Below are 24,840 nucleotides of genomic sequence, written 5' to 3'. Positions count from 1 at the left end.
TCAAAGTCAGACTCAGACTCAAAGTCAAAACAAAGACGAATGAACGGAGAACGGATCCGGGCTAACTCGGCCCACGGGCTAACTCGGCCCACGGGCTAACACGGCCCACGGGCTAACTCGGCCTTTCACAATGGTCTCTGAGACCTTCGTAAAACAAATAATAAAATAAGTTTTTTGTTTGTACTTTCACATGGAAGATATCATTATTGTCATTCAAATTTTCAGTGATGCTTCAGAAAGAATTTGCTAGAAACCAATTCATGCCAGTTATACAGTTGTATGCCACAACTGAGAAAGGGGGGGGGGATGCATTGAATGTATGTATTTGTCTCTGTTGATTTGAATGGGTGAGGACATTAACTTGTGCATGTGTGTGTGTGTGTGTGATTGTAAATATGTAATTTGTATAAGTATTAGAGATTGTGTGTGTGTGTGTGTGTGTGTGTGTGTGTGTGTGTGTGTGTGTGTGTGTGTGTGTGTGTGTGTGTGTGTGTGTGTGTGTGTGTGTGTGTGTGTGTGTGTGTGTGTGTGTGTGTGTGTGTGTGTGAGGGGGCCGGGTGGGCTAATCTATTTTGGTGGGATTAATATATGATCGGCAACATGCAGCAAAGTTTAGATTAATAATTTAAATATGAAAATTAAACAAACACAAATATATACCCACACACGATAAACAAGGTCAAACAACTGCAGAAATACAAAGATCACTCTTAACATTGTATTGTACATTGTACATGTATAAGCAGGGAGGTGAGAGTTCGAGTCTCGCTCTCGCCTCCCTGAAATTAAAATGAGGCTGAAATAAGCAGCACGTGTACTTGTCTAGTTCATTCCTTCTTTGTCATGATTCTAAATGTCTGTGACTGTTAAATCACAAACAGCTCTGTGAATTTCTTCTTTATCATATGGCTCTTAGTTGTCATAAATCTTCACATAATTTGTTCATTATCAACATGGAAAAGACCATTCCCATCTCTCATACATGGAGAACATTATGGAATACACGGTTCAATGCACTAGCGCCATACGGCGGCTCCGCACGCGCACCGCACTGAATGGACTCAAAATGGCGTCAAATCGTTAGTTGTCGTTACTCTATAAAGGGACTCTAGATGACTCCAATGCAAGCTTGTACATATTAGATCTTCCATTTGATTTGAATTGAATTTATTTTAATTCCATTCTAAATTCAATTAAATAATTTAAAAAAAACGTCATGGGTCAGGTGTCCAATCAAAACGGGACTTTTTGGTACCCGGTCATCACTGCCAGCAGTTTTAATTATGTTTCTTATTAATTGCGTAACACACCAGTACACAAACGTCACACAAAATACACCACACAAAACAAGTCCAGGCAAGGGTCTGCAATCTCTGATTGCTCTTTTTCTTGTTCCAGTTCTTTTCTTATATTTTCTTCATCATTTATCACTTGGGAGATAAATGATGAAGAAATTTCTCTTACTGACATTTCTCTTAGATGACATAAATGACATTTCTCTTAGATGTTGCTTTTTCTTCTCCAATTTTGGGATCCATTTTGCCTCCTTGTTTTATGCTCTTTTATATCTTCATAAATTCCTTTCCAGAAGTCTTCTCATTTATCTATTTTCAGGAATTGGCACTTTCTGCTTTTGTTTCCATTGTTCACCATCAAATATTTTTTGGTGACTCTCAAACATATTGTTTTGTTTGCGCCCTTTGTGAGCTTTGTCATAATTTTTATCTTCTTTGCTATCGCTTCCATTTTGAGTTTGTTTTTCAAGAAACAATAACTCGAGGTCTTGGTCTTCGATTCCACATTTGCTTTTTATTTTTATTTTTTTCTTCTTTTGTTTTGGCCTGTGATTTCCTCTTTGGAATTGTATTTGTCTTGTCTCTTTTCTCAGTTGTTCTCTCTGTCTTTCAAGTCTTTGTTTCCATGGTGGTGTCTGGCTGTTATTCATAGGAAGTTTGTTTTTTTCCTTGCTATGTTGTTTCCTTTTTACTTTGTCTCATATCTATTGCTGGCACTAGCTTGTATTAACAGGAAATGATAGGAACCCGACACCTCTCATCCATGGATATTTCTCATATTTTCCATATTTTCACGAGACCAATTTACATTCACGAACACAACAATTATGGTTAACCATTTTGAAATTGCCACTCTTTTGATTAAATACTGAAAATTATGTTTAAAAGACGATTTGAATGATAGATTACACACTTGTAACGGCAGGTTAAAAGTGCCTGGCGAGTAGAACCGAGTCACTGAAAACATACACACAGCACATGTGCAAAAGGCCTCGTTAGCATTCAAACATCATTTTGAATGTCTCGCATTACCAATACCTCTGCCATAAAAGCAGCAGATAGAAAGTAAAATATGGCCTTTTTATTCCCGTATCGATTTAAATCTCATATATTCTGTTGATTTCAAAATGATGTATGAATCTCCACTCTTGGCTCGCAGACTTCCTCTCCTATTGCAGTCAACGTGTGGCCTTCAATAGTATTCTCTCATCCCCTCTTCCTGTTTAGGCTTGAGTTCCTCAAAGCATTGTTCTGGGCCCTGTTTTTTTTTCTGGTTTTCATCAATAGTCTCTCCGACTCTCTGGAAAATCCTCTATATCTCTTTGCTGATTACTCCACCCTCAGCCGTACCATCTGTCATCCCTCAGATTGGCAAGCAGCAGCCTCTTCACTCTCTGCAGATCTTGATAAATCTCAAGCTGATCCAACATGTGGAACATGTCTTTCAATCCTGACAAATTTCACACTCTCACTATGTCTCTGAAATGACCGTCTGAAACCCCCTCCCCCCCACCCCATCTGCTTTCTCAACAATCCTCTTGAAGAAGTCCTTTCATTCAAACTTTTGGGCCTCACCGTTTGCCATGACCTTTCCTGGGAAAGCCACATCTCCAAGCTGGCCTCCAAAGCCAGTTGCCGATTGGGTATCCTCCGTCGTGCAAAGTCCTTCCTTGGCACACCTGAGCTCCTGACCACATGTAATGCTTTCATCCAACGCCTGATGGAGTACTGCTCACCCCTCTGAGCTGGTACTCCCACCTCTCGCCTTTCTCAGCTTCACCCAGTGGAAACCAAGGCATTTAAGATCATTGGTATCTCCCATGATGAGACTGAGGGTTAGGGTCTCCCACTTTCTCACCGCAGGCAGGTCAGTAGTCTTTCTGTCTTCTACCATCTCCGATCCAGCCTCGCCCCCCTGCTCTGTCTGCTATCTGTCCCACCCATATTTCCGCAGGGTGATCAAGGTCCATCGGCAACACTCTTCTGGTTGAACTACCAAAATCAAGAATCACCACTCACCTTCATACTTTCATTCCTCTTTTTCCCACCTTTGGAACAACCTCCCACACTCTCTTCAATCCCATTCTTCCCTCCAGGCCTTCAAAACAGCTGTTCACCACCATCACTAATCTTCCACTATCCAAAACCATAATCTTTTCTCCCCCATTAATCCACCCAAAACCAGCCTCCTTCCTATTCACTGCTTTCCTTCCTGAAAGTCCCTGTAGTGTCCATCTTGTTTTCCCCGTGTACCCCACCCCATCCCTCTCCCTTCCACAGATCTCCCCATGTGTCTATTCCCCACTGTTTTGTGCTTCCCTCTTCCGTACCTCTTGGCTCCCGCTCCCCTTGTTTTTGTTCTGTGTGTTAGCTCTTATATGAGCCTTGACATTGTGTGTATATATATATATATATATATACATATATACTGTATATATACATATATACTGTATATATACTGCATATATTTGTCAATTGCATATTAATTTCCTTGTAATTCAGTGAATGGTGCATTAAATGACTTCTCTGATTGTCTTTGTCCATAGCACATGTGATTATGTGTACAGTGTAAGCTCCTGACTACATCATATAGAGTGTTTGTACAGTACAAGTGGATGAGAACGGCACTCGGTACTCAGTAGAGCGTGTACCTCCGCCAGGCTAAACAGTTTACGTTTTGTATCCCACTGATCGGCCGGATCTGCATCCAGATCTGAACCAAAATCTAATCAGATTTTTATTGTCACCTGCACAACTCATCCACCAAGTTTTGTCATAATCCATCCACAATTTTTTGAAATATTATGCTATATATCGTTTTTGGCCCCATTTCTCAATGGTTGTTGTTGTTTGGTATGCAGACCGTGGCTACTGGTTGCATCAATTTCTGAAAGCGTGGCTGCGCCACTGATACGGTGCCCCTGTTACCAGTAAGATGGCACTCATTTTGCCGACCAATGAAGGATGATCGGCTGAGTCAACCCACCTGGTGTTATTTCAACAGCACGGGGCTTAGACTCAAGACCAAAAGATCTGAAGCTAACAGTGTTAACTATTAAGCCATCTTAACCATTAAGCTAACAGCAGCCTTTCTCTCAATGGTGAAGAATCAATTAAAAATTAAATCATTCTCATATCCAGATCTGATTTTTACATTCACCAAAATCTAATAAATTTGTCCTCGTCACACACCCAACCTGTCCACCAGGTTTTGTCGAAATCCCTTCATAAACTTTGGAGATAACCTGCTCACAGGCAGCCAAACAAACAAGCAAACAGACAAACAGACAGGGGTGAAAACATAACCTCAGTCCACCTTCGGTGGTGAAGGTAAAGATTCTGGCACAAGCGTGTGTAATATATTGATGGCCATTAATGCATTGCGAAATACTAATAACTTATTGTGATAAAGTGCTGTTGCGAGGACGTATAATATAGCTGCAGGTAATTCCATCCTCTCAGTCGTGGCTGTTCATCAATAATAGCTTGCAACGTGAAAACATGCCATTGTTATTGACCAAGATGAAAGTACATGGAAGTTATTAATGGGACAGAATTATAACCCTTGAACAAAAATAGATTGATTTCTGGTGAAATCATGCATGTGAAATTGCTCCAAACAGAAGCATGTGTGCGTGTGTGCTCTATGTGTATTTTTTTTTTGTTTTTTCAACGTGTATGTGTATATGTATGTATTCTCCAATATAAAGGAATCCCCGCTAAAGCAGTGTCAAACGATTCCGTGTTTGAAATGCAGAGCGTGCTGCTCCAGGACAGCACCTTACCAGGCATTTGTCATTCTCACATCACTGAGAGCAAAATGCATTTGAGGTCTACCGAAGATGCTCATTCAAGCCTGTCTCACCTCCTCGTTTACCTGGTGTACTAGCATGGGGATGGCACAGGGGGCCATCTAAAAATAATGCATGCAAAGTAGTGAAATTGGAACAAGAAAAAGAGCAATTAGAGATTGCAGACCCTCGCCAGGATTTGTTTCGTGTGGTGTGTTGTGTGGCGCTTGTGTACTGGTGTGTTATGTAATTAATAAGACACATAATTGGAACTGCCACTTTATAACTGCTGGTAGTGATGACCGGGTACCAAGACATCCCGCTTTGATGAACCTCGGTTTGATCGAACACCTGACCCTGACCCATGACGTTTTTTATTATTATTCAATTGAATTTAGAATGAGATGAAAATTTATTCAATTCAAATCAATTGGAAGACCAAATAGGAACAGTCCTGCATTGGAGTAATCAGAAAAATAGGATTCACATTTCATCTGCGAATCCTCTACCCTCAAACCCATCCGAGCACAACCAAGTTAGCCAAATTAAAAAAAAAAGGAACTCAGATCAATTAATTCAATAATTATGGCTGCCAGACCACGTGTCCGATCAAGTTGAAATTTAAAATGTGTATTCCCCATTACTACTAGATCACAATTATGAAGTTGCACGTCGATTGATTAAACAGTTCCAGATAAACATTATTTAATATTTTTCTTCAGTACAATATGGCGACCAAACCATCTGACTGATCATTACTCCTCAACAACCTTGTACACACATGCCTTGGGGAACATTTGTGTAAAGTTTCCCCTTCATCTGTCCAACCATTCTGGAGAATAAGATTTTTTATGTTTTAGCATAATATGCAATATGGCTACCAAACCATGTGACCTATGACATCATGTGTGTGAACATTTTGTTCCTCATGGATAGGCAGTCATGTGTGTAAAGTTTTGCCTCAATCTATTCAGCCATTTCGGAAAAGATTTTTGAAGGTTAAAAAAATATATATATATATGGCTGCCGAATCACGTGACTGATGACATCATCAAAATATTTGGGACCATTTTATCCCCAGATGACCCTCAAAGTTTTTCACACTGAGCAGATGTAGCGTTCTACATATGCATTTGTGACATCATAACAAAGGTACCTATGACGTCATAAAAAAAATCACACTCATTCCCCATGAGGAGTACTTGCCATGTGCCAAGTTTCAATTTTTTCCTTGGTGCAGTTTCAGAGATAGGGGTCCAAAATTTTCCCTTTGTTCCAACATGGCTGCCACACCACGTGACCTATGATGTCATAATTATCATTAAAACATTATACACGAGTAGTCGCACCGATGGTGAAAATGTTGTCTTAATACCACAAGCGGTTATGGAGAAAAACACGAAAGTTCTGTGCGGGCAAACAAACAAACAGACAGACAGACAGACAGATGGACCCAAATGCAACACCCTCTCCTTCGGCAAGGGTAATTATTGCATTGATTGGAATCTACACAACATATGCTTAACACCACCCTGCCCCCCCCCACCCCCTTTCCTTTTTACATTGAACCAAGGCTCGTCATGAAGCTTGTACCAAACCGCATAGGAGAAAGACATCAGAAGATATCAGAATACTGTTCCTTAAAATGAAAGAGGAGGAGATTGGAACCATACTTTGTGCAGAGCGCTGGTGCTGCTTAAGCAGTCTCCTTGGCTATTGGGCACAATCCTGGACTGGTCGCCACTCCGACACAGTATACGAGCAAGCTGGCACTCGTTTTGCCGACCTTGGAAGGATGACAGTCCGAGTTAACCCCACCTGGTATTAATTCAACAGCTGAGCAGGATTTGAACTCAGGACCCTTGGATCCAAAGCCCACCACTCAAACCATTAAGCCAACACCAAGCATACATTAATAGACAATGAACAAATACATATAGTATGTGGGATATGAGCCTGGGTTCCTTTGTTACATCCTGAGCTAGTATGTAGGATTTGAACCTTGGTTCCTTTGTTTCATCCTGAGCTAGTATCTGGGATTTGAACCTTGGTTCCTTCGTTACATCCTGAGCCAGGATGTGGGATTTGAACCTTGGTTCCTTCGTTACATCCTGAGCTGCAAGCCAAGATGGGAGCACGAACAGACCTACCCTTCCTGGATGTCACAAATATTCCCCTTCCCTCCTCAAAGCCCCCTTATTTTTCCTTCTTTCCATCAAATTTATTTTTCCTCAATTTATCAGCCACCCTTTTCCCACCCTGTGTGAATAGCAACAGCCAACTGGTAATGTATAATTGGCACCATAGATATTATCTCCTGTCTTGTTCTGCAATTGTTTGTCGATGTGAAAGGATGAATCGATGTCATGGATGCATTCCACACGTCAATGTCTAACGTCTTTGCATGAGACAACGCTCACCACTTATGAAATGTTAATACCATACTATGTTAGCAGCTTTTTATGACACAAAATGTGCTCACTCGACTATAGATCCTTTAATCAATACTAAAAGCTGATGAAGAAGGTTCTGCCTCTACTGGATTTGAAAATGCAATATCGTTCAATGGATGATGTTCAAGGACTGGCAGGGTTGCCGAGAGCTACGCATACTCACCTCTGAGCTGTCCAGTCTGGGTTTGAATCCCGACCCAGCGAAACTGTCATCCCAGTGTTTCACAGGCAGGGCGATTCATCAATGTGTGTGCCGTACCTTGGATGTACGTTAAACTTGGCATCCCGTCTAGTGACATTAGTTGGTGGACGTTAAAGAATCCTTTGGCAGCACCGACGCTTTGCAACAGAGTATGATACATCAGAAGAAGAATGGTATACAAATGTTGTCCAACTCCCTAAACCAGAATAGTACAGAATGAACCCTCTTTTGATGTATTATGAGTTCTTCAAATAAATATTGGATTCCCACTATGATAACTGAGGTCACACGAGGGAGGGGGGGTGAGTAGTTTCATGGGTTAATATTTGGTGAGTAGTTTTATGGGTGAGTAGTTTCACACATTAGGGCCTCCTGTTTAAGTGGTTGTCTGATTTCTTCTGAGTTTTGTAAGGTCACACCAGGTCAGATCGGTGACTTGCTGTAGGCACCATGTAAACCTGCACTGGCCTGTTTCATGATTGGGTTGTCGGCGACTAAACCGTCTCCTGCACCAGGTTTCCTGGTGAGGAGGGTGTTTAGATATGGACACCCAATAGGATTAAAAACAAAACCTGTCAAAGGGCCGAGGAGCTTCTTGTGAGCCAACGGCCATCCATATCTGGTGCCCAACTGTGTCTGCGGACGTCCTCCTGCAGTTGGGTGACATTTTACTAGGTTGGTGGCAGGATTTGCACTCCGGCGACCGGAAAACACTTCATTCCGCAAAACATTAAAAAACGAAAAGAAAACTGAAAATCTACTCCCTGTAAGTACTTCAAGTGCAGCTGCCCTTCACAGGGCAGCTCACCAGATGTCAAGATTCAGCCAAAGCCTTTGGGACCCCCATTCCTTGAAGATAGGAGGAAAAGCACGGGGTAACCTTCCTGGGTCGAATTGTGATGGTGTGTGTCGAAGTGGTGCTGAGTTGTGTCGTCCACTAGATGGCAGTACCCTTGGATTAACTTGAGGTGGTCCATTTGGCTGGGTGCCTGGAATGTCCCATCTCTAAGGAGAGGTGTTAACCTGTCTCTGCTATCATCTGAGCTACAGCATTTGACCATCAGTATTGCAGCACTCTCTGAAGTTCAGAGACCGCATAGTGGTGTGGCCATGGCGGGTGGTTACAGCTACAACTGGTCTGGTCACTCTAATGGTTACCATACCCAAGGAGTTGTTGTTGCTGTGTCCCATAAGCTGACTCCCATGATAATTGAGGTAACATCGGCCAACGAGCATATTATTAGACTGAGAATTCATCACTGCTTGGGTGTCATTTCCCTGCTCTCTGTTTATGCTCCGACTGAGGCGAGCGATCTCACCGTGAAGGATGCATTCTTTGCCGTGCTCGAGTCTGTGGTTGATGAGTGCCCCAGGCGGGATACCCTTCTAGTATTGGGGGATTTCAATGCATCGACTGGCACTGACAGGGATGGTTATGAGACATGTTACTCCCCATAGTTCTGGATCTGTGAATCAGAACAGCACTAAGATCCTTGACTTTGCAAGAAGTCGTGGACTTAGGGTGGCTGGTTCATGGTTTCAGAAGGCCCACAGATAAGGCCCACAGCCTTATCGCTGGACTTGCTTTTCCAATGCTGGGGGTGTGGCAAAGGGGATTGACCATGTGCTTGTTGATGGTGGCTGGAGGATAATCCAGAACTGCAGGGTCTACCGGAGTGCTCAGTTACTCAATACCGACCACAGGCTTGGTGTAGCAACTCTGAAGTTTCAGCTTAAATCCAGGAGAATGGTACCATCCCAGCTTCGGCTGGATGTTGGCAAACTCAAGGATGACATGGTAGCTGAGGAGTTTGCAAACAGGCTGAGTGGGGATTTTGGGGGTCTGGGTGTTTTGGGGAATCCTGAAGAGTTGTGGAGTGCCTTCAAGATGACCATCCTTGATATAGCCAGCGGATGTCATGGAACCCATCGTCAGACGAAGAAGAACTTTGTCTTCCAAGGGATACTGAATACCAGAGCTGAGTTGTTCAGGGAGTCGAGGTGTAAAACTGTATGTGCGCTGAGGCCAGATCAGGAGGCCTATGTGTGAGGAATTTGTAAAGGGGTAGAGCATCACTTGTGGTCAAGTGATTCTCATCCTGCTTACAGAGGAATTTGTGCATTGCGTTCCTCCAAGCCTGTCCCTCAGTGTACTGCAGTTCGAGGGGAAGGTGGTGGGCTTTTGTCAGAGCAGTCCGAAGTGAAGACCCGCTGGGCTAGTTACTTTTAACGGAAGTACCAGGTTGATCCACCAGCTGTTGCATTGGACATCAGGGGCGTAACTATCCCTCTTGCTGACCCTCCAATCAACTGTGAACCACCTTCGTTTGTGGAAACAGGTTGCGGTGAACCAGTTGAAAAGGGTTAAAGCTCCTGGGATCTGTGGCATCCATGGTGAACTTCTCAAGGCTGGTGGAAATGCTGTACTCATTGCATTGCATGCAATTCTGTGCTCTGTTGGGAACACAGACATCATCCCAACTGATTGGAAGAGAGGCCTTGTTGTCCCTCTCTGGAAAGGGAAGGGTGATCGCCAGGACTGCAACAACTTCCGATGGGTGACCCTGCTCTCAGTGCCAGGAAAGGTCTTTGCTCGGATAATTATTGACAGGATTCACCACCATCTGCTTGAGCACCAGTGCCCAGAGCAGTCAGGCTTTACATGAAAGTGGTCAACGATTGACAATATCGTTGCTCTTCGGGTCCTCACCGAATGCAGACGAGAGTTTCGGCAGGGGCTTCACACAGCCTATTCTGATCTCCTCAACACGTTTGATTCAGTGAGTCAGGATGCTCTCTGAAGAATTCTCGGTCTTTGTGGAGTGCCACCAAAACTGATCAATCTAATTTCTGAACTATACTCTGGCACTGAGAGTATTGTGAGGTGTCGTGGTTCCATCTCAGACTTATTTCGAGTTGTTACTGGAGTTTGTCAGGGGTGCTTACTAGCCCTGGCACCTTTCAGCGTTTGTACGGACTGGATTCTTGGGAGTATGTCGGAGAGATCAAGCTGCAGTGCATTATTTGGGAATGTCAAGATATCTGACCTTGATTTTACATTTGATGCAGTCATCTTTGCGGTGTCTCTGGGTAGCCTTATGGGGGCCTTTGAAGTGCTGATAGGGGAGTCGGAACCAGTCGCTGGGATTACGGATTTCCTGTGTCAAAACTAAGATCCAGGCTTTCAATGTCATCTTGGATGCTGCTATCTTGTCTGTACCTGTTTGTGGTGAGGATGTTGAGGTCATTGAGAGATTCACTTAGCTTGGCAGTGATATTCATGTCTCCGCATGTTGTGAGCCAGAGCTCAACAGACGTCTGGGTCGGGCCTGGGGAGTCATGGATTCACTGGATCATGGGGTGTGACGCTGTTGGTACCTATGCAGGAGAATGAAAGTCCGAGTCTTTAAGTCCTTTGTGCTTCCAGTCTTGCTCTACGGATGTGAGACTTGGACTCTGACCAAAGATCTGAGATGGACACCTAACTCCTTCAGTACAAAGTCTCTTCAGAGAATCCTTGGCAAACATTGGTCAGTGTTCATGTCCAACAAGCGGTTGCTGAGACTCAGATGATTTTTGTTACCTGCATAGTCCGTGAGCATCAGCTGAAGCTGTATGGACATGTGACTCGTTTTCCTGACGCTGATCCTGCTCACCAGATTCTCTCAGCCAGGGAGCCTGCATCACTCTTGTTAATAACCTGATGGTAATGATGGAATACTTACCCTGCGCAGTCAACGGTTTTGGAGATATAGAGGTGCAACTTTTTCAGTTTTTCTAAGATGGTGTCTGTACCACATGACCAATGACATCATGATTATTATTAAAATATTCTACAGGAGGAGGAGCTCCTATGATGAAAATTTCGTGTCCATCAGACCAACAGCACCTGAGAAAAAATTCATAATGATCGGATAAGTGTTGTACTAGTCGAATGTTGACATCATAACGAAGGTGTTCATTAGCATACAGCATCTTATTCCCCATGGGGAGTAGTTTACAATGAGCCAGGTCTCAATATTTTCCATGGAGTGATTTCAGAGATATAGGTGTGAAGTTTTTCCAAGATGGCACCTGTACCACATGACCTATGATGTCATAATTATCATTCACATATTCTATAGGAGGGTTGTGAACTCCTATGGTGAAAATGTTGTGTCAATCGGACCAATAATTGCAGAGAAATAAAATTCATACTGATCTAATCAAGTGTTGTAGTTGGCGAACTGTGACGTCATAATTAAGGTGCCAATGACAACAACATTAGCATATCTTATTCCCCAAAGGAAGTACTTGACAATAAGCTATGTTTCAATTTTTTCCATGGAGCGTTTTCAGAGGTATAGAGGTGCAACTTTGTTTTAGATTTTTTCCAAGATGGTGCCTGTAACACGTGATCTATGACATGATAATTATCATAAAAAAAAATTCTACAGGAGGAGCCGCTCATATTCCGAAAATTTTGTGTCCATCGGACTAACAGTTGCAGAAGAATTTTTTTTTCATACTGATCAGATCAAGCCTTGTACTTCTCGAATTATGACATCATAATGAAGGCACCGATGACATGATCATCAACATACCTTATTCCCCATTGGGAGTACTTGACACAATGAGCCATGCTTCAATTTTTTCCATTTAGCGGTTTCAATTGAGGTATAATGTTTTCCCAAGATGGCGTCTGTACCACTTGACCCATGACGTCACAATTATGAATAAAATAAAAATTATACAAGCGGAGGCACTCCTATGGTAAAATTTTGTGTCAATCGGACCAACGGTTGCTGAGAAAATTAATTTTTTTAAATGCAGACATGCACACACACACATATATACGCCACACACACACACACACACACACACACACACACACACACACACACACACACACACACACACACACACACACACACACACACACACTAACACACACACACACTAACACACACACACACACACACACACTAACACACGCACGCACGCACACACACACATACGCACGCATGTACGCAACTGAATGCTGAACCCTGCTTTTCGCTTCGAGAGCGCAGGGAAATGAACAAGGACGAGTGGTCTCATCTACACACATGGTTTCTTTCTCATTCTGTTCCTCTTGGAAACATTGTGACTCGTTTTTCTGTTGTTCCTCGTTTCCTCCTTGTGCATTTCTACCCCCTTAGTTACTTACATTATGAGTCAGAAGCTTTCTCTGTCCCCTCATTCGGACACACGTCACTCATGATGGGCGAGATTTACAAACCACCAAGGGTTATGGAACCCTTGGTGGTTTATAGCCCTCGTGCCCTTTGTCATTTAGCTCCTCCCTGAGCCAAGACCCTTGTATATATAAAAAAAAATCTTGATAATCCTTCAGTGTTGATCAAATCCTCTAATTGGACTTCCTTTTCTCCAGGTTTCAATCCACCATGCATTGTTAACAGGACTGACTAACTTGTCCCAGGAATGACTCCAGAAGGTGTAGACCCTTCCCGATCTAGCATCTGGGATCTACTTTGGCAATTTGTGAGTCATCTCTTAATGGAGATGGTTGTCTCATCTCATCTCCTGTTGTCAAAAGGCGTTGTTCATTTGACGTTGCTCACGAGCTCGCTCCCTCTTTTTGTAATGTGCGGAACTCGTGGAAAGACACAGCTATAAACCTGAGATCATTTATTTCCACTCTCTAGCGTGGGTACAAAGGGAAGCCAGATAAGCAAAAGAAGAACAATCACAGCTTGACCGATTGAGTAGCCTATGATTCTAATAATAGTTGGGTCCATGCTCAGTTCCACATCGCATCTCCATTTCACCAGATTACACATGACTTCATCGGTAATTGGAATGTGGCATACGACTTCACAAATCGAATCTACATGGCATTTTTCTTGACTTCCCACTACTTCTCGGTGGTGGGGTAACATCTCCATTTACATTCGTTGGTGGATCATTGTCTTGGCAAACGTAAGCAGGAGTGTAATACATGTGTAGGAAATGTTGGTTCCTCTACATAACTCGACCAGAAGCAGTTTTGATAAGGTAATCCCGCCCGGTATGCCCTTTTCCTACTACTTTCATGACAGAATCCCATTTCCTATTGATGGGATTTTCAGCAATGACCTCTGATCCAATAGCAAGAGGTTTCAAGCATCCAGCATGTTTATCATAATGCCACCTCGCCTGCTGGTGAATCGTTGAAGCTGTCTGTTCGGCCTCATTGGTTGCTGTCTGCCACTCAGGTGCAAATGTACGGTGGTGACCAGGTACAGCAGTCCGTGTAGGTTTACAATTTGGGAAGGTGAACGGCCGCCGACACGTGAAGGGTTCTGCCACTCCAGCATTCCGAGACAGAACTCATCATCGTCAGTATTATCATTTTTGGTCGTCTTGGCAATTAACGTTTTTATAGCTTTCATGACCGCCTCTACATGTTTGATCTCGGTGAACATGGTGATGGGTTATACCCCAACGGTCAAGAAATTTGGCAAATTGCCATGAAGAGAATTGTGGACCACCATCAGTGCGCAATCTCCCAGAAACACCAAGGTCTATGAAGAAACCACGTAAAGCACGAATGAGTAACCGTGTCATGGCAGGTGTGTTAGTTAGGTATACAAAAGGCCAGTCCGACAAGCGGTTGGTGAACACAAGATAATCAAGGCCAGTGTGCGTGAATAAATCAGCGGATGCATCCTCAAACACACGCGTCGGTGATGGATCCCTTATCAGAGGTTCCCCTTGCTTTGAAGGCTGCCTCTCCTGATATTTGGCGCAAGAACGGGTAGTGTTGATGATGTCTTTTATTTTCAGCCAGTACACGAGCTGGTAGGACCGTGTCTTTGTACATTCAATTCCTTGGTGTGAAGCGTGCAAACGATCGAGTACGTCTCGACGGGCTGTTTACAGGCACAACAATGGGGGCTCTGAACAGGACAAGATCATCGTCCACTGATAGATCGTTGCGAATACTGTAGAATTCCTTAACATGAGGGTCAATGGCTCCTTTTGTGGTGGGGAAACCGTCGGTGGCAGTTTTCAAGAGAAGGCGATAGGTAACATCGCAACGTCCCATAGCTTCTCGACGATGGGATCTTGAAAGAAGTCCCCAGATGGATGATCGTCGATTTGTCATGTAGCGGAGGAGACAATGTGATGAATGGAAAACTCCATTTCCAGTAGATCCTGGGGTTGTGGTTCATCCACTGAATTATGTGAAAGTGCATCCGGAAGGGCATGTTCCGTACTCTCTGCCAAGTGGTGGTGAAGTTGTGTGGTGTCAGTTTTCCCACAATACGCTGCTGGCGAGGGTTCTCAATGGTGTCCAACATATAGTTGAAGATAGGCAACAGTGGTCTATAGTCCACAACAAGGTTGAACGGCGAAAGTCTCATGACGTGCTGCTTACACTTTGACGTGGTCTAATCTATGGCCAATGCTTCGAGTTCAATCATAGCATACCTGAATTCTGTGTCTGAAAGGTGCCGTGATCCACAATGGACCAATCTACGACTCTTGCCATGTAACTGCAACAGACGAAAACCGATGCCGTGTGACCATGATGTGTCCATTTGAAGCATGGTGGGTAACTTTGGATCAAAATGGGCCACGATTGGTGGCGACACGAATGTTTTTCACGAAGTTGAATGCCTTGTTATGATCAGCAGTCCAGTCGAAAACAAATCCTTTCTTGAGCAGTCCACGTAATGTTTCCGATGCACTGGCAATGTCTGCCGAAAAATTGTCCAGCTGGTGAACCATGCCGAGAAACGAGCGAAGATCTGTGATGTTGGTTGGAGTAGGGAAATCTGCGATTGCATTCAGCTTAAGAAGGATCTGAAGCAATACCATTCCATCCAACAACATATCCACAGAACTTCACCTGGGCCTGAGCAATCTGGAATTTCTTCAGATTCAATGTGATCCCATGCATTCAAAAGCGCATCAAGAACTGTCGTACCTGCTGTACGTGTTCGGGGAATGAATTTTCAAACATCAGGATGTCGTCGACCACTTTGACAGTGTTGCGTAGACCGTCCCAGGCGATGTTGCCACTAGCATTTAATCCCGTGAGGTCCCATAGGTATTTGTATCTACTCCATAGTGTGATGAAGAGTGTGGTGAGTTGGCTCTTTCCCTCGAGGGTGGTTTGCTGGTAACAGTGGGTCTTGTTAGCCATTCCGAATAATCTGGAGGCAGAGACGTGCGACATTGCTTCTGCTGGCATTGTCATTGGGTATATTGGTCGCTCGACATGACTTGTAGATCTAGTAGGCGCTGATAGGCTAAACATGCACACCATTGCACACATACATTGTCTCCGACATTGACTCATCACGTCTGTGAAGGATCGTGTGGATTGTTCCGAGACACTGTATCGAGGCACCATCTGCATTGGTAACTCTCACTTCACCAGGTACATCATCCAGATCCTCTATGTCGATATCCAGCAGCGTCAGATGTGTCGGATCAAGAACCGTGACTTCCGCTCCAGTATTGGACAGAAAAGTCTCTTGTCCGAGGTGGTCATCATTGAAATCAGAGACGTAAAAGTAAATACACGGCGTGCTGTCCAGGTTAACCTGCTACCAGCACCACATGACGAATGGCTGATTTTGACGTTGTCCCTGTGGCTCTGGATTTTCAGCACACTTTTCCAAAATGTCCAAACATTCCGCATTTCTGACACTTCTTGCCTTTTGCAGGGCACTTGGTCATGTCAGAGTGTGGATTTTCACCACACCTGTCACAATGATGGCTGTCACGTTTAGGTCGATACACTACTGGCCTGCTGAATGGGGATGCTGTCTTGGCGACAGACTTCAGGTTCGTCCCGTGAGTGCCAGAAGCCATCGCGTCAGCCATTTTATCTGCCTCCTCTTATTATCGGCATGTAACAATTGCTGTTTCAATGTCGAGGTCCGGCTTTGCGAGCAGTTTCCGACGGATGTCCGGATTGGGAATCCCGGTGATAATCCGAATGACTAAACGGTGATCAATGGACATCTTGCCAAGGTCACAGTTTGCTGTGATTTCCTGGAGTGCACAAAGGAACGAGTCAAGCATCTCACCTTCCTCATGCTTGCACTCATAAAACTCCACCAGATTGTGAATCCGATGACGCTGTGCTCGCAAGTATATGTGGATGGCGGTGATAACTTCATGAAAAAAAGCGTCGCTAGTCAATTCCACAGCATTCTTCAGCTCGGATCTCATTAGGATGCTCAAACAGTTTCTGAGGGTGGCGAGTTGCTCATCCACTGCCATGTCCATCAGGTGAATGATGAGTGCGTCGTCATTCCATTGCTACCTCCTGGAGTTGAACTCTCATGATGAAATATTTTCATTGAGCCCGGGTGGATGAAGAATCGAGCTCTTACACGAGGGTCTCGGCGGTTTAGGACATGAAAGCAACACCTCACGCAACAGACATATTTATTCGTCATGATGGCGCTGTTGTACTGCCACCATATCAGTGAATGCCGCCATTATTGATGCCATCCCAGGAGCCACCAGCCTGCTTGGGGTTCAACGTCCCGGCCATTGTAGGTTGCTCACCAGTTTTCTTTGGCATCCTGGTCTATGCAGTGCCGTGGTTCTTCATGAAAGAACGAAGCAGTCTTCAGCATGTTATGTTCGTAACTCGTGGCAAGCCATATAAACCCGAAGCTGTTTATTTCCACTCCCCAGTGCCGGCACATGCAGAAGCAGGAGAAGCAAAAGAAGAATCATAGCTTGACCTATTCCGTCACAGAGTAGCCCATGATTCAAACAATAGTTGAGTCGATACTCAGTTCCACATCACACCTTTCCAACCGAACACTAACCCAAACCCCTCCCCATTTCTAGGAAGTGAATGCTTTCCCAGCTCAAGGTTGCTGCACTGGATCGAAATTCAAATTATGCTGCGACCGGGACAGGGTCGTTTTGTCACCAGTGAGCAGCTCAACTGGCATCTCCATAAGCAAGGGTACGAATTTCCACATCCCTCTCCGCCCACCGAGCCAAGTATCCAACCCCCCCCCCCCAAAAAAAACCACCATGTCCCTCTCCCACACCCCATACAGGACAGATATCGACAGAGGACAGTTGTCTCCACTTGCTGTTCACACAACTCTGGGTGAAACAGAAATCGAAAGTACATGTAGCGAGAACGTGCGCACAGTCGCACCTGATCCGTGTCATTGGCTAGCTGTCTGGCTGAGATAAGGGAGGCGCCGTGGGTGTGAAAGCGAACATGGCGCAGGTATTATTCAAGACATGAAAACGTGCATGCTGTATGCGCAGCACGCAGGATATATAAGGCGATTGTGCGAGTGCGGTGTGGACCCAGATTATCTCCGGAGAGCGACCGAGCCCTGCTTCTCCCAGCGCTGCCACATTCCCCATTACAAAGCCATTTCTCTCCTTAATCTAGTATCCGGAGAGCTTAAACGTGAAGATTTCTGCTTTGAATCGTAAGCATCCGACCATCTGGGTCGAGGTTGGGCAGGTGAGTCCAGGAGAACGTTTACCACCAAATCAGATAAGGTCGTTTGGACAGATAACAAGCACAGGACAATATCGAAAGAACTGGAAGAAAATAATATCACTCGTCATCGAACATCATGCCAGGTTCTATGATATTATAATGGCAGTCGTACCTTTTACGGATGCAAATATGGCAAAATCTTCGATTCTTTGCGACCAATCGTCCCCTCCCATATAACGAAACACTCCCACCCTCACCCCATTACTGTTATCTACCACCAACTTCCTCTCCGTAACCTCTACCCTGAACCATGCTTTTGACCTCTGCCTATTATTTTATGTAAATAGAAAAGTAATGCACAACTAAACTAGAAGGGCATTCCGTAGAGCGCATACCTCCACCACGCAATGCCTGAACCACGAGAACATATCGGGCCCAATACATTTTTTTCAATATCATGAGATTATATCGTTTTTAGCCCAATCTCTCAATGGTGAAGAATTGCTTTAAAAAATTTAAATAATTCTCGTATGCAGATTCGGATTCGGATCTTCACCAAAATCTAATCAGTTCGTCCTTATCACACACCCAACCTGCCCACAACATTTCATCCAAATCCGTCCACAACTTTTTGAGATATCCTGTACACAAACAAACAAACAGACACAAAGGGGTGAAAACATAACCTCCTTCACCTTCGGTGGCGGAGGTAATAACCGATGTTAATTTTCGGTGATTAATTCATCCTATAAAACCTCACAGGAACATCACTGGAAAATGTAGAACAACGCAGAGTCGTAGACCATGAAGAGTCCGAAAAAGGAGGCAAAGTGCTGGGAACTCTCGCATTCCCTTACTCAGTGAATTTGACCAGGGTGCCAGCCCAAAGGCATACCTTTGTGAAATATATCATGCACGGGGTGCTTAGAATCAAAAAATTGCAGACAGGACAGCCGGCTTTAAGCCTCCTCCAAAAGTCTGTATGCTTCACAATGCAGCGCCTCCTGCTGAAAGTTTTCAACAGATCAGACTTTGTCGGGATTTCAAGACCAAATAGCTCAAAGGTATCTCGAAACGATGACACTAACACGTGCGCGCACACCTGTACAAAGTACAGAGTACAAAGGAATCTTTCTACTGTAATTGTACGTGGCCGACCAACGCCGATAGTCACCTTCCATGGATGAAGATGAGGATTCAAACGCTGCGGTGTGGTGCACATCCAAAATGTGTACAAACGTACACTTTCTTTAGCTGATCTTTGTAACACCTCCACGTGCCCTCCATCTTCTCCCCCAACCTTCCAATGCCCTCCCCAAGCATCGCCATAGCCTCATCAGCATCCAAGTGCAGAGATGGAAAACATTCCAGAAAGAAGGAATAAGAGTTGAAATGTCCCTGTACCAAGAAGAAGGAATGGATGATGAGGGAGGGAGTTGATCATAGAAGTGTCTTTTGTTTAGAGCGAGTCATCGCCGGCATCCTGAACAAATTACAAATTCTCTGCCAAAAAAAATCACCTTGATCAGAGATGGCGGGCCTGACCGGCGGGGACTTCACACCAGGTTACACTGCTCCCTATCTCAGTGTGTGGTTTCCGTGTTGACAGCAGTTCCTAAACAATAAACAAGTGATCACACCCAGGTGTTCACGACGGGTGTGAACCTGTGATCCTCAAACGACGGCTCATTTCGTTATCAGCAATCTTGATGAAGGGTGAAAGGGGGAAAAGAGCAAGAGGAAAAGTTTTATTTGTTTCTAACCGAGTGAAAACACAAGGAGATGGAACTGAATGAGACAAAGCAAGACACACACAGGTACATGATGGGATTACCCATCAATATGCAAAGAGCGAACGTGCTCGATCGGCCACGCCCCTGTGGCCGCCCCCCCCCCCCCATCGCGCGAGTCCGATGGCGCGGTAAATACTCGAGATGATGAAAACGCATTTATGGGGTGCGCGCTGATGCGACGGATCGGCGTGGGGCTGAGAACCCCCCACACACATACCCAACCCCCGCACGGCACCAGGGAGCGTGGAATGATCATCCGAGCCGCCCCGCACGCCTCGTTTGCTCTCGGAATCGAATTAACGCGATATACCTCTCCGCGGAGCTCTCACGGCCACAAAACTAAGTTTGCGCGCGCTTTTCCGAGAGCTCGTTTGCATACCTGGGAGATATTGGTGTTGAGGAAAGGGAGGAGTTTTTGGGGGAATTAGAACATTCGAGAAATAAGGCGCCGTGGCCCCGAGGAAGAAAAAAAAAAAAAACACGCGCGCCCGCGGATCGGTGCTTATGTATTCCGTCGGCTTTCGACTCCGCGGATATGACAAACGACGACACTAATGGGCCTTAGATGTCACATTTTGCTAAACAGCAAACAAAATCGTTACGTCATAATCTGGTGACGTCACCATCTCACGACAACCGCTGAGCTTGCTTTGAGGGGTGTGTGGGTGAAGCGAAGGTGACGCTTGATACGAAAGGAGATCATGACCTGTTTATGACGTCACGTTAATGGTTGTTCGTTTTCTTTGTAAATAATTGAATGATATATATATATATATATATATATATATATATATATATATATATATATATATATATATATATATATATATATATATATATATATATATATATATTTAATAGGTGGGAATTCCATGCATCTTCCACATCATGATGCCAATAGAGCATACCCGACCACATATGATGGTAATAAAAATAAGACAGTTGCACTTTCATTGTACAGGAGACAAGATTCGATATTTAAAGAGATATAATAAAAGTCTCGGCTGTCCGTCCTCAGGTGTTCACAGGAGCCGCAATTATGGCTCCTACGATCCGTCGGAGAGCACGTTTACCCGCGGTGAACACATCAGGTGGGATAAAAACAATCTGCACACACGTGTCCATGAACACATCAGGTGGGATAAAAACAATCTGCACACACGTGTCCATGAACACATCAGGTGGGATAAAAACAATCTGCACACACGTGTCCATGAACACATCAGGTGGGATAAAAACAATCTGCACACACGTGTCCATGAACACATCAGGTGGGATAAAAACAATCTGCACACACGTGTCCATGAACACATCAGGTGGGATAAAAACAATCTGCACACACGTGTCCATGAACACATCAGGTGGGATAAAAACAATCTGCACACACGTGTCCATGAACACATCAGGTGGGATAAAAACAATCTGCACACACGTGTCCATGAACACATCAGGTGGGATAAAAACAATCTGCACACACGTGTCCATGAACACATCAGGTGGGATAAAAACAATCTGCACACACGTGTCCATGAACACATCAGGTGGGATAAAAACAATCTGCACACACGTGTCCATGAACACATCAAGTGGGATAAAAACAATCTGCACACACGTGTCCATGCCAAGTGACTTGTGTGACGAGTCATCAGGTTTGATTAACATGTACGAACGTCATTGTTACACCAGCCTTGGGTGACTGTTTTAATAACGTGGGATTGTGGATTTACCAATAATAAAACAAGCGCTGCAACATCCGGAGAACTGGATATGACCTTACTATGATTTTAAGATGTATCCTCTGTAATGTTCAAGGTGGGAGGAGTAAAGGTGCGTGGAGTGAAGGGGAGAGGTAAAGGTGGGTGGAGTGAAAGGGAGACATAAAGCTGAGTAGAGTGAAAGGGAGGGGTAAAGGTGGGTGGAGTGAAGGGGGAGGGGTAAAGGTGGGTGGAGTGAAGGAGAGAGGTAAAGGTAGGTGGAGTGAAAGGGAGACATAAAGCTGAGTAGAGTGAAAGGGAGGGGTAAAGGTGGGTGGAGTGAAGGGGAGGGGTAAAGGTGGGTGGAGTGAAGGGGATGGGTAGAGGTGGGTGGAGTGAAGGGGAGGAGTGTGGCCCATTTGAGAGATCAGAGCTGCAGCACGAGGCAGGATCACCATCTTATTTTTTATGACCTTAATCCATATAGTGTATATATTTTGATTTTGATGTACCGTACTCATTACAGAGCCTTGGTGCTGCCGAAGCAGTTTCTTGGCAAGGGTTATACTAGGTGATTTGCCATTGCCTTCCCAGCATTGCTTGTCCATGCTCTATCCTTTTAAATGCTGACCTTCAAGCAAGGAAGCAGCGCCTACCATTTAAAAGTCTTTTGCAGGACTCGGCTGGGATTCGAACCACCGACCTCTCACACTGAGAGCAGACGCTCCAACCTGCACTGGTTCATCCATATGTATATATATATATATATATATATATATATATATATATATATATATATATATATATATATATATATATATATATATATATATATATATATATATATATATATATAAATATAAATATCTCCACTCTCTCTATCTCGTGTTTTGTGATTATAAAGCAACGTTTTTGGGACGCATTTTAGACACGCTTCGTCATTGATCGAGTGATGCGAAGGTGGGATAAAAACAGACGGAGAGACTGGAACAAAATAGTTTGCATCACTCGATCCTCAGGATAATTCGATCGCGCACCTGCCAGTTCATGTGCAGACGAAATGGCACTGTATCATTAAAAGTCAGCTTTACAAAAACTCAAATAAGCAAGCCGTTCGAGGTTACTGCGACCGTCTTGTTCACATGTCGACAGGATTTTTGAAAAAGAAATTTGTGAAAGGGACAAACAGGGTAAAACAAACAAGAAGATTTATATATACATATATATATATATATATATATATATATACATATATATATACATACATACATACATACACACACACACACACACACACACACACACACACACGTATTGTACTACAGGTATAAATCAGTTACTTTGTCCTTCAGACAAGATAAAATATCTCTTCAGGTGTTCTGTCTCACCTGGAGAAGTGCTCTCTCTCTGGTTCCGGAGTATCCTCAGATCTCTTGCTCTCTCTCTCTCATTCCTTCCCCTTCTGAGAGTGCGCGAGGTCAGTGAGCGACCTCGGATGGAGGGAGCATTGATCATTCTGAATCTTGCAGCAGGAACAGAGCGATGGATCACCGATGAGATTTGGTCAGGGATTGTATAACGCATGGTCCTCTTACATGAGAACAGATCTGCGACACACGAAAGAAAAGAACAGAATAGTGTGAAAGACAGAGAGAGGGAGAGGGAGAGGGAGAGGGAGAGGGAGAGGGAGAGGGAGAGGGAGAGGGAGAGGGAGAGGGAGAGGGAGAGGGAGAGGGAGAGGGAGAGGGAGAGGGAGAGGGAGAGGGAGAGGGAGAGGGAGAGGGAGAGGGAGAGGGAGAGGGAGAGGGAGAGGGAGAGGGAGAGGGAGAGGGAGAGGGAGAGGGAGAGGGAGAGGGAGAGGGAGAGGGAGAGGGAGAGGGAGAGGGAGAGGGAGAGGGAGAGGGAGAGGGAGAGAGAGAGAGAGAGAGAGAGAGAGAGAGAGAGAGAGAGGAGCATCATTTCAGATTTGTGCAGGATGAAGATTTGGGAGATGTAAAGAGAGAGGGACGGAGAGGGACAGCCGAGACGCCACATCAGCATGTACCAAGTCTCCATTCGCAGCTACGATCAAGACAGCGCTCCTGCCGGATGAGATTTTGCAGAACAGAGCCCCTCCCAACAACCCCCTCCCCCCTCTCTCCCCAACGTCTCCACCCCCCCCTCTCCCCAATGTCTCCACCATGCAGCCCCAATGCGCCCAGCCTCAGCGTGCGTATAGAAACTGGAAAAGCGCGAAATCCAATTAAAGGCAGTAATTGCGCCTCCTAATATATGTCATGGGGGCAGCTGCTCTCATTAGCATGTCTATTTCACACACCGTCACTGTCACTTTATCAAAAGGGGTCACTTTGTTTGGTCTCCGCGAGGAGCGCCGGTCGCTCGCCGGGTGTGCATCACACACCGAATGAGCGTCTCGCACCTGTTCCCAGGCTGATAAGCGTGATCATCACCCCACGAGCTGACAGCGATGCTAACGTTATGTGTAATTATTAACTTATCACCTCTGATAGGTGTGTTAGTGTATTTAACTGTGGTTATGGGGGGAGGGGAGGGGGCAGCAAAGGTGTGCTGTTTACATCGTGAATCCCCATCTGATTGCATCGGATCTGGCACTCGCTCTGTCTCCACACACAAGGAGTGCTGAACACAAAATATACAAAAAGTTCCAATTTTGCAAGGAGGCAAATTTAATATTGCATTTCCATCCTCGTTCAGTTTCAGAATAAGGGAAACCTGATATCAAGCGCAAAAAAAGCTTTGGAAGTGCACATCCTCACACAATAATTCACGGCTCGGAATTTAATGGTGCATGCACTCTGGGGTTGGTGTCTATTGCTTGTGCGGGTCTCGCTTGCCGCGTCCCCCCCCCCCCAAGAGAAGATGGGGTCTGAACAGCGACAGCACACAACTGTCAAGTGCATTATTTGACAAATTGCCACAATAACGGAGGAAGCGCGCCGTGGAGAGCTGGACACGGGCCAGGCTCATGGAGCCCCCAGTACTGCCTCGTTTCCTTGGACTATTTGAACAAAGGGTTCAAAACCTGGGTTCAAGGTGATCCAGGTTTTCCCCACAAGCCCCCTTTACAGTAAGTCATGGTTGAGTGAAAATTCTGGTTTCCATTAGACGAGAGTTCAACGTTCAATT

General features: G+C 44.7%; 1 protein-coding gene across 1 annotated transcript in view; it reads right to left on the bottom strand.

Annotated features, from left to right (window-relative positions):
- The window catches only part of LOC147010809 (uncharacterized), a 53,909-nt gene extending 30,104 nt beyond the window's left edge, over positions 1-23,805 (bottom strand). The window contains exons 1-2 of the mRNA XM_085860063.1: positions 23,738-23,805; positions 23,082-23,300 (exon numbers count right to left, since the gene is read on the bottom strand). Coding sequence (XP_085716189.1) covers positions 23,082-23,277 — 196 coding nt within the window. The 5' untranslated portion in view covers positions 23,278-23,300; positions 23,738-23,805. The remainder of the gene's footprint in view (positions 1-23,081; positions 23,301-23,737) is intronic.
- Positions 23,806-24,840: the final 1,035 nt, after the last annotated feature.

The sequence above is a fragment of the Eptatretus burgeri genome, chromosome 16, assembly GCF_056783735.1.
Source record: "Eptatretus burgeri isolate ZD-2024b chromosome 16, Ebu_testis_v1, whole genome shotgun sequence".
NCBI classification, from domain to species: Eukaryota; Metazoa; Chordata; class Myxini; order Myxiniformes; family Myxinidae; genus Eptatretus; species Eptatretus burgeri.
The sequence above is the reverse complement of the archived record's forward strand: the minus strand, read 5'-3'. Positions and strand labels throughout refer to the sequence as shown.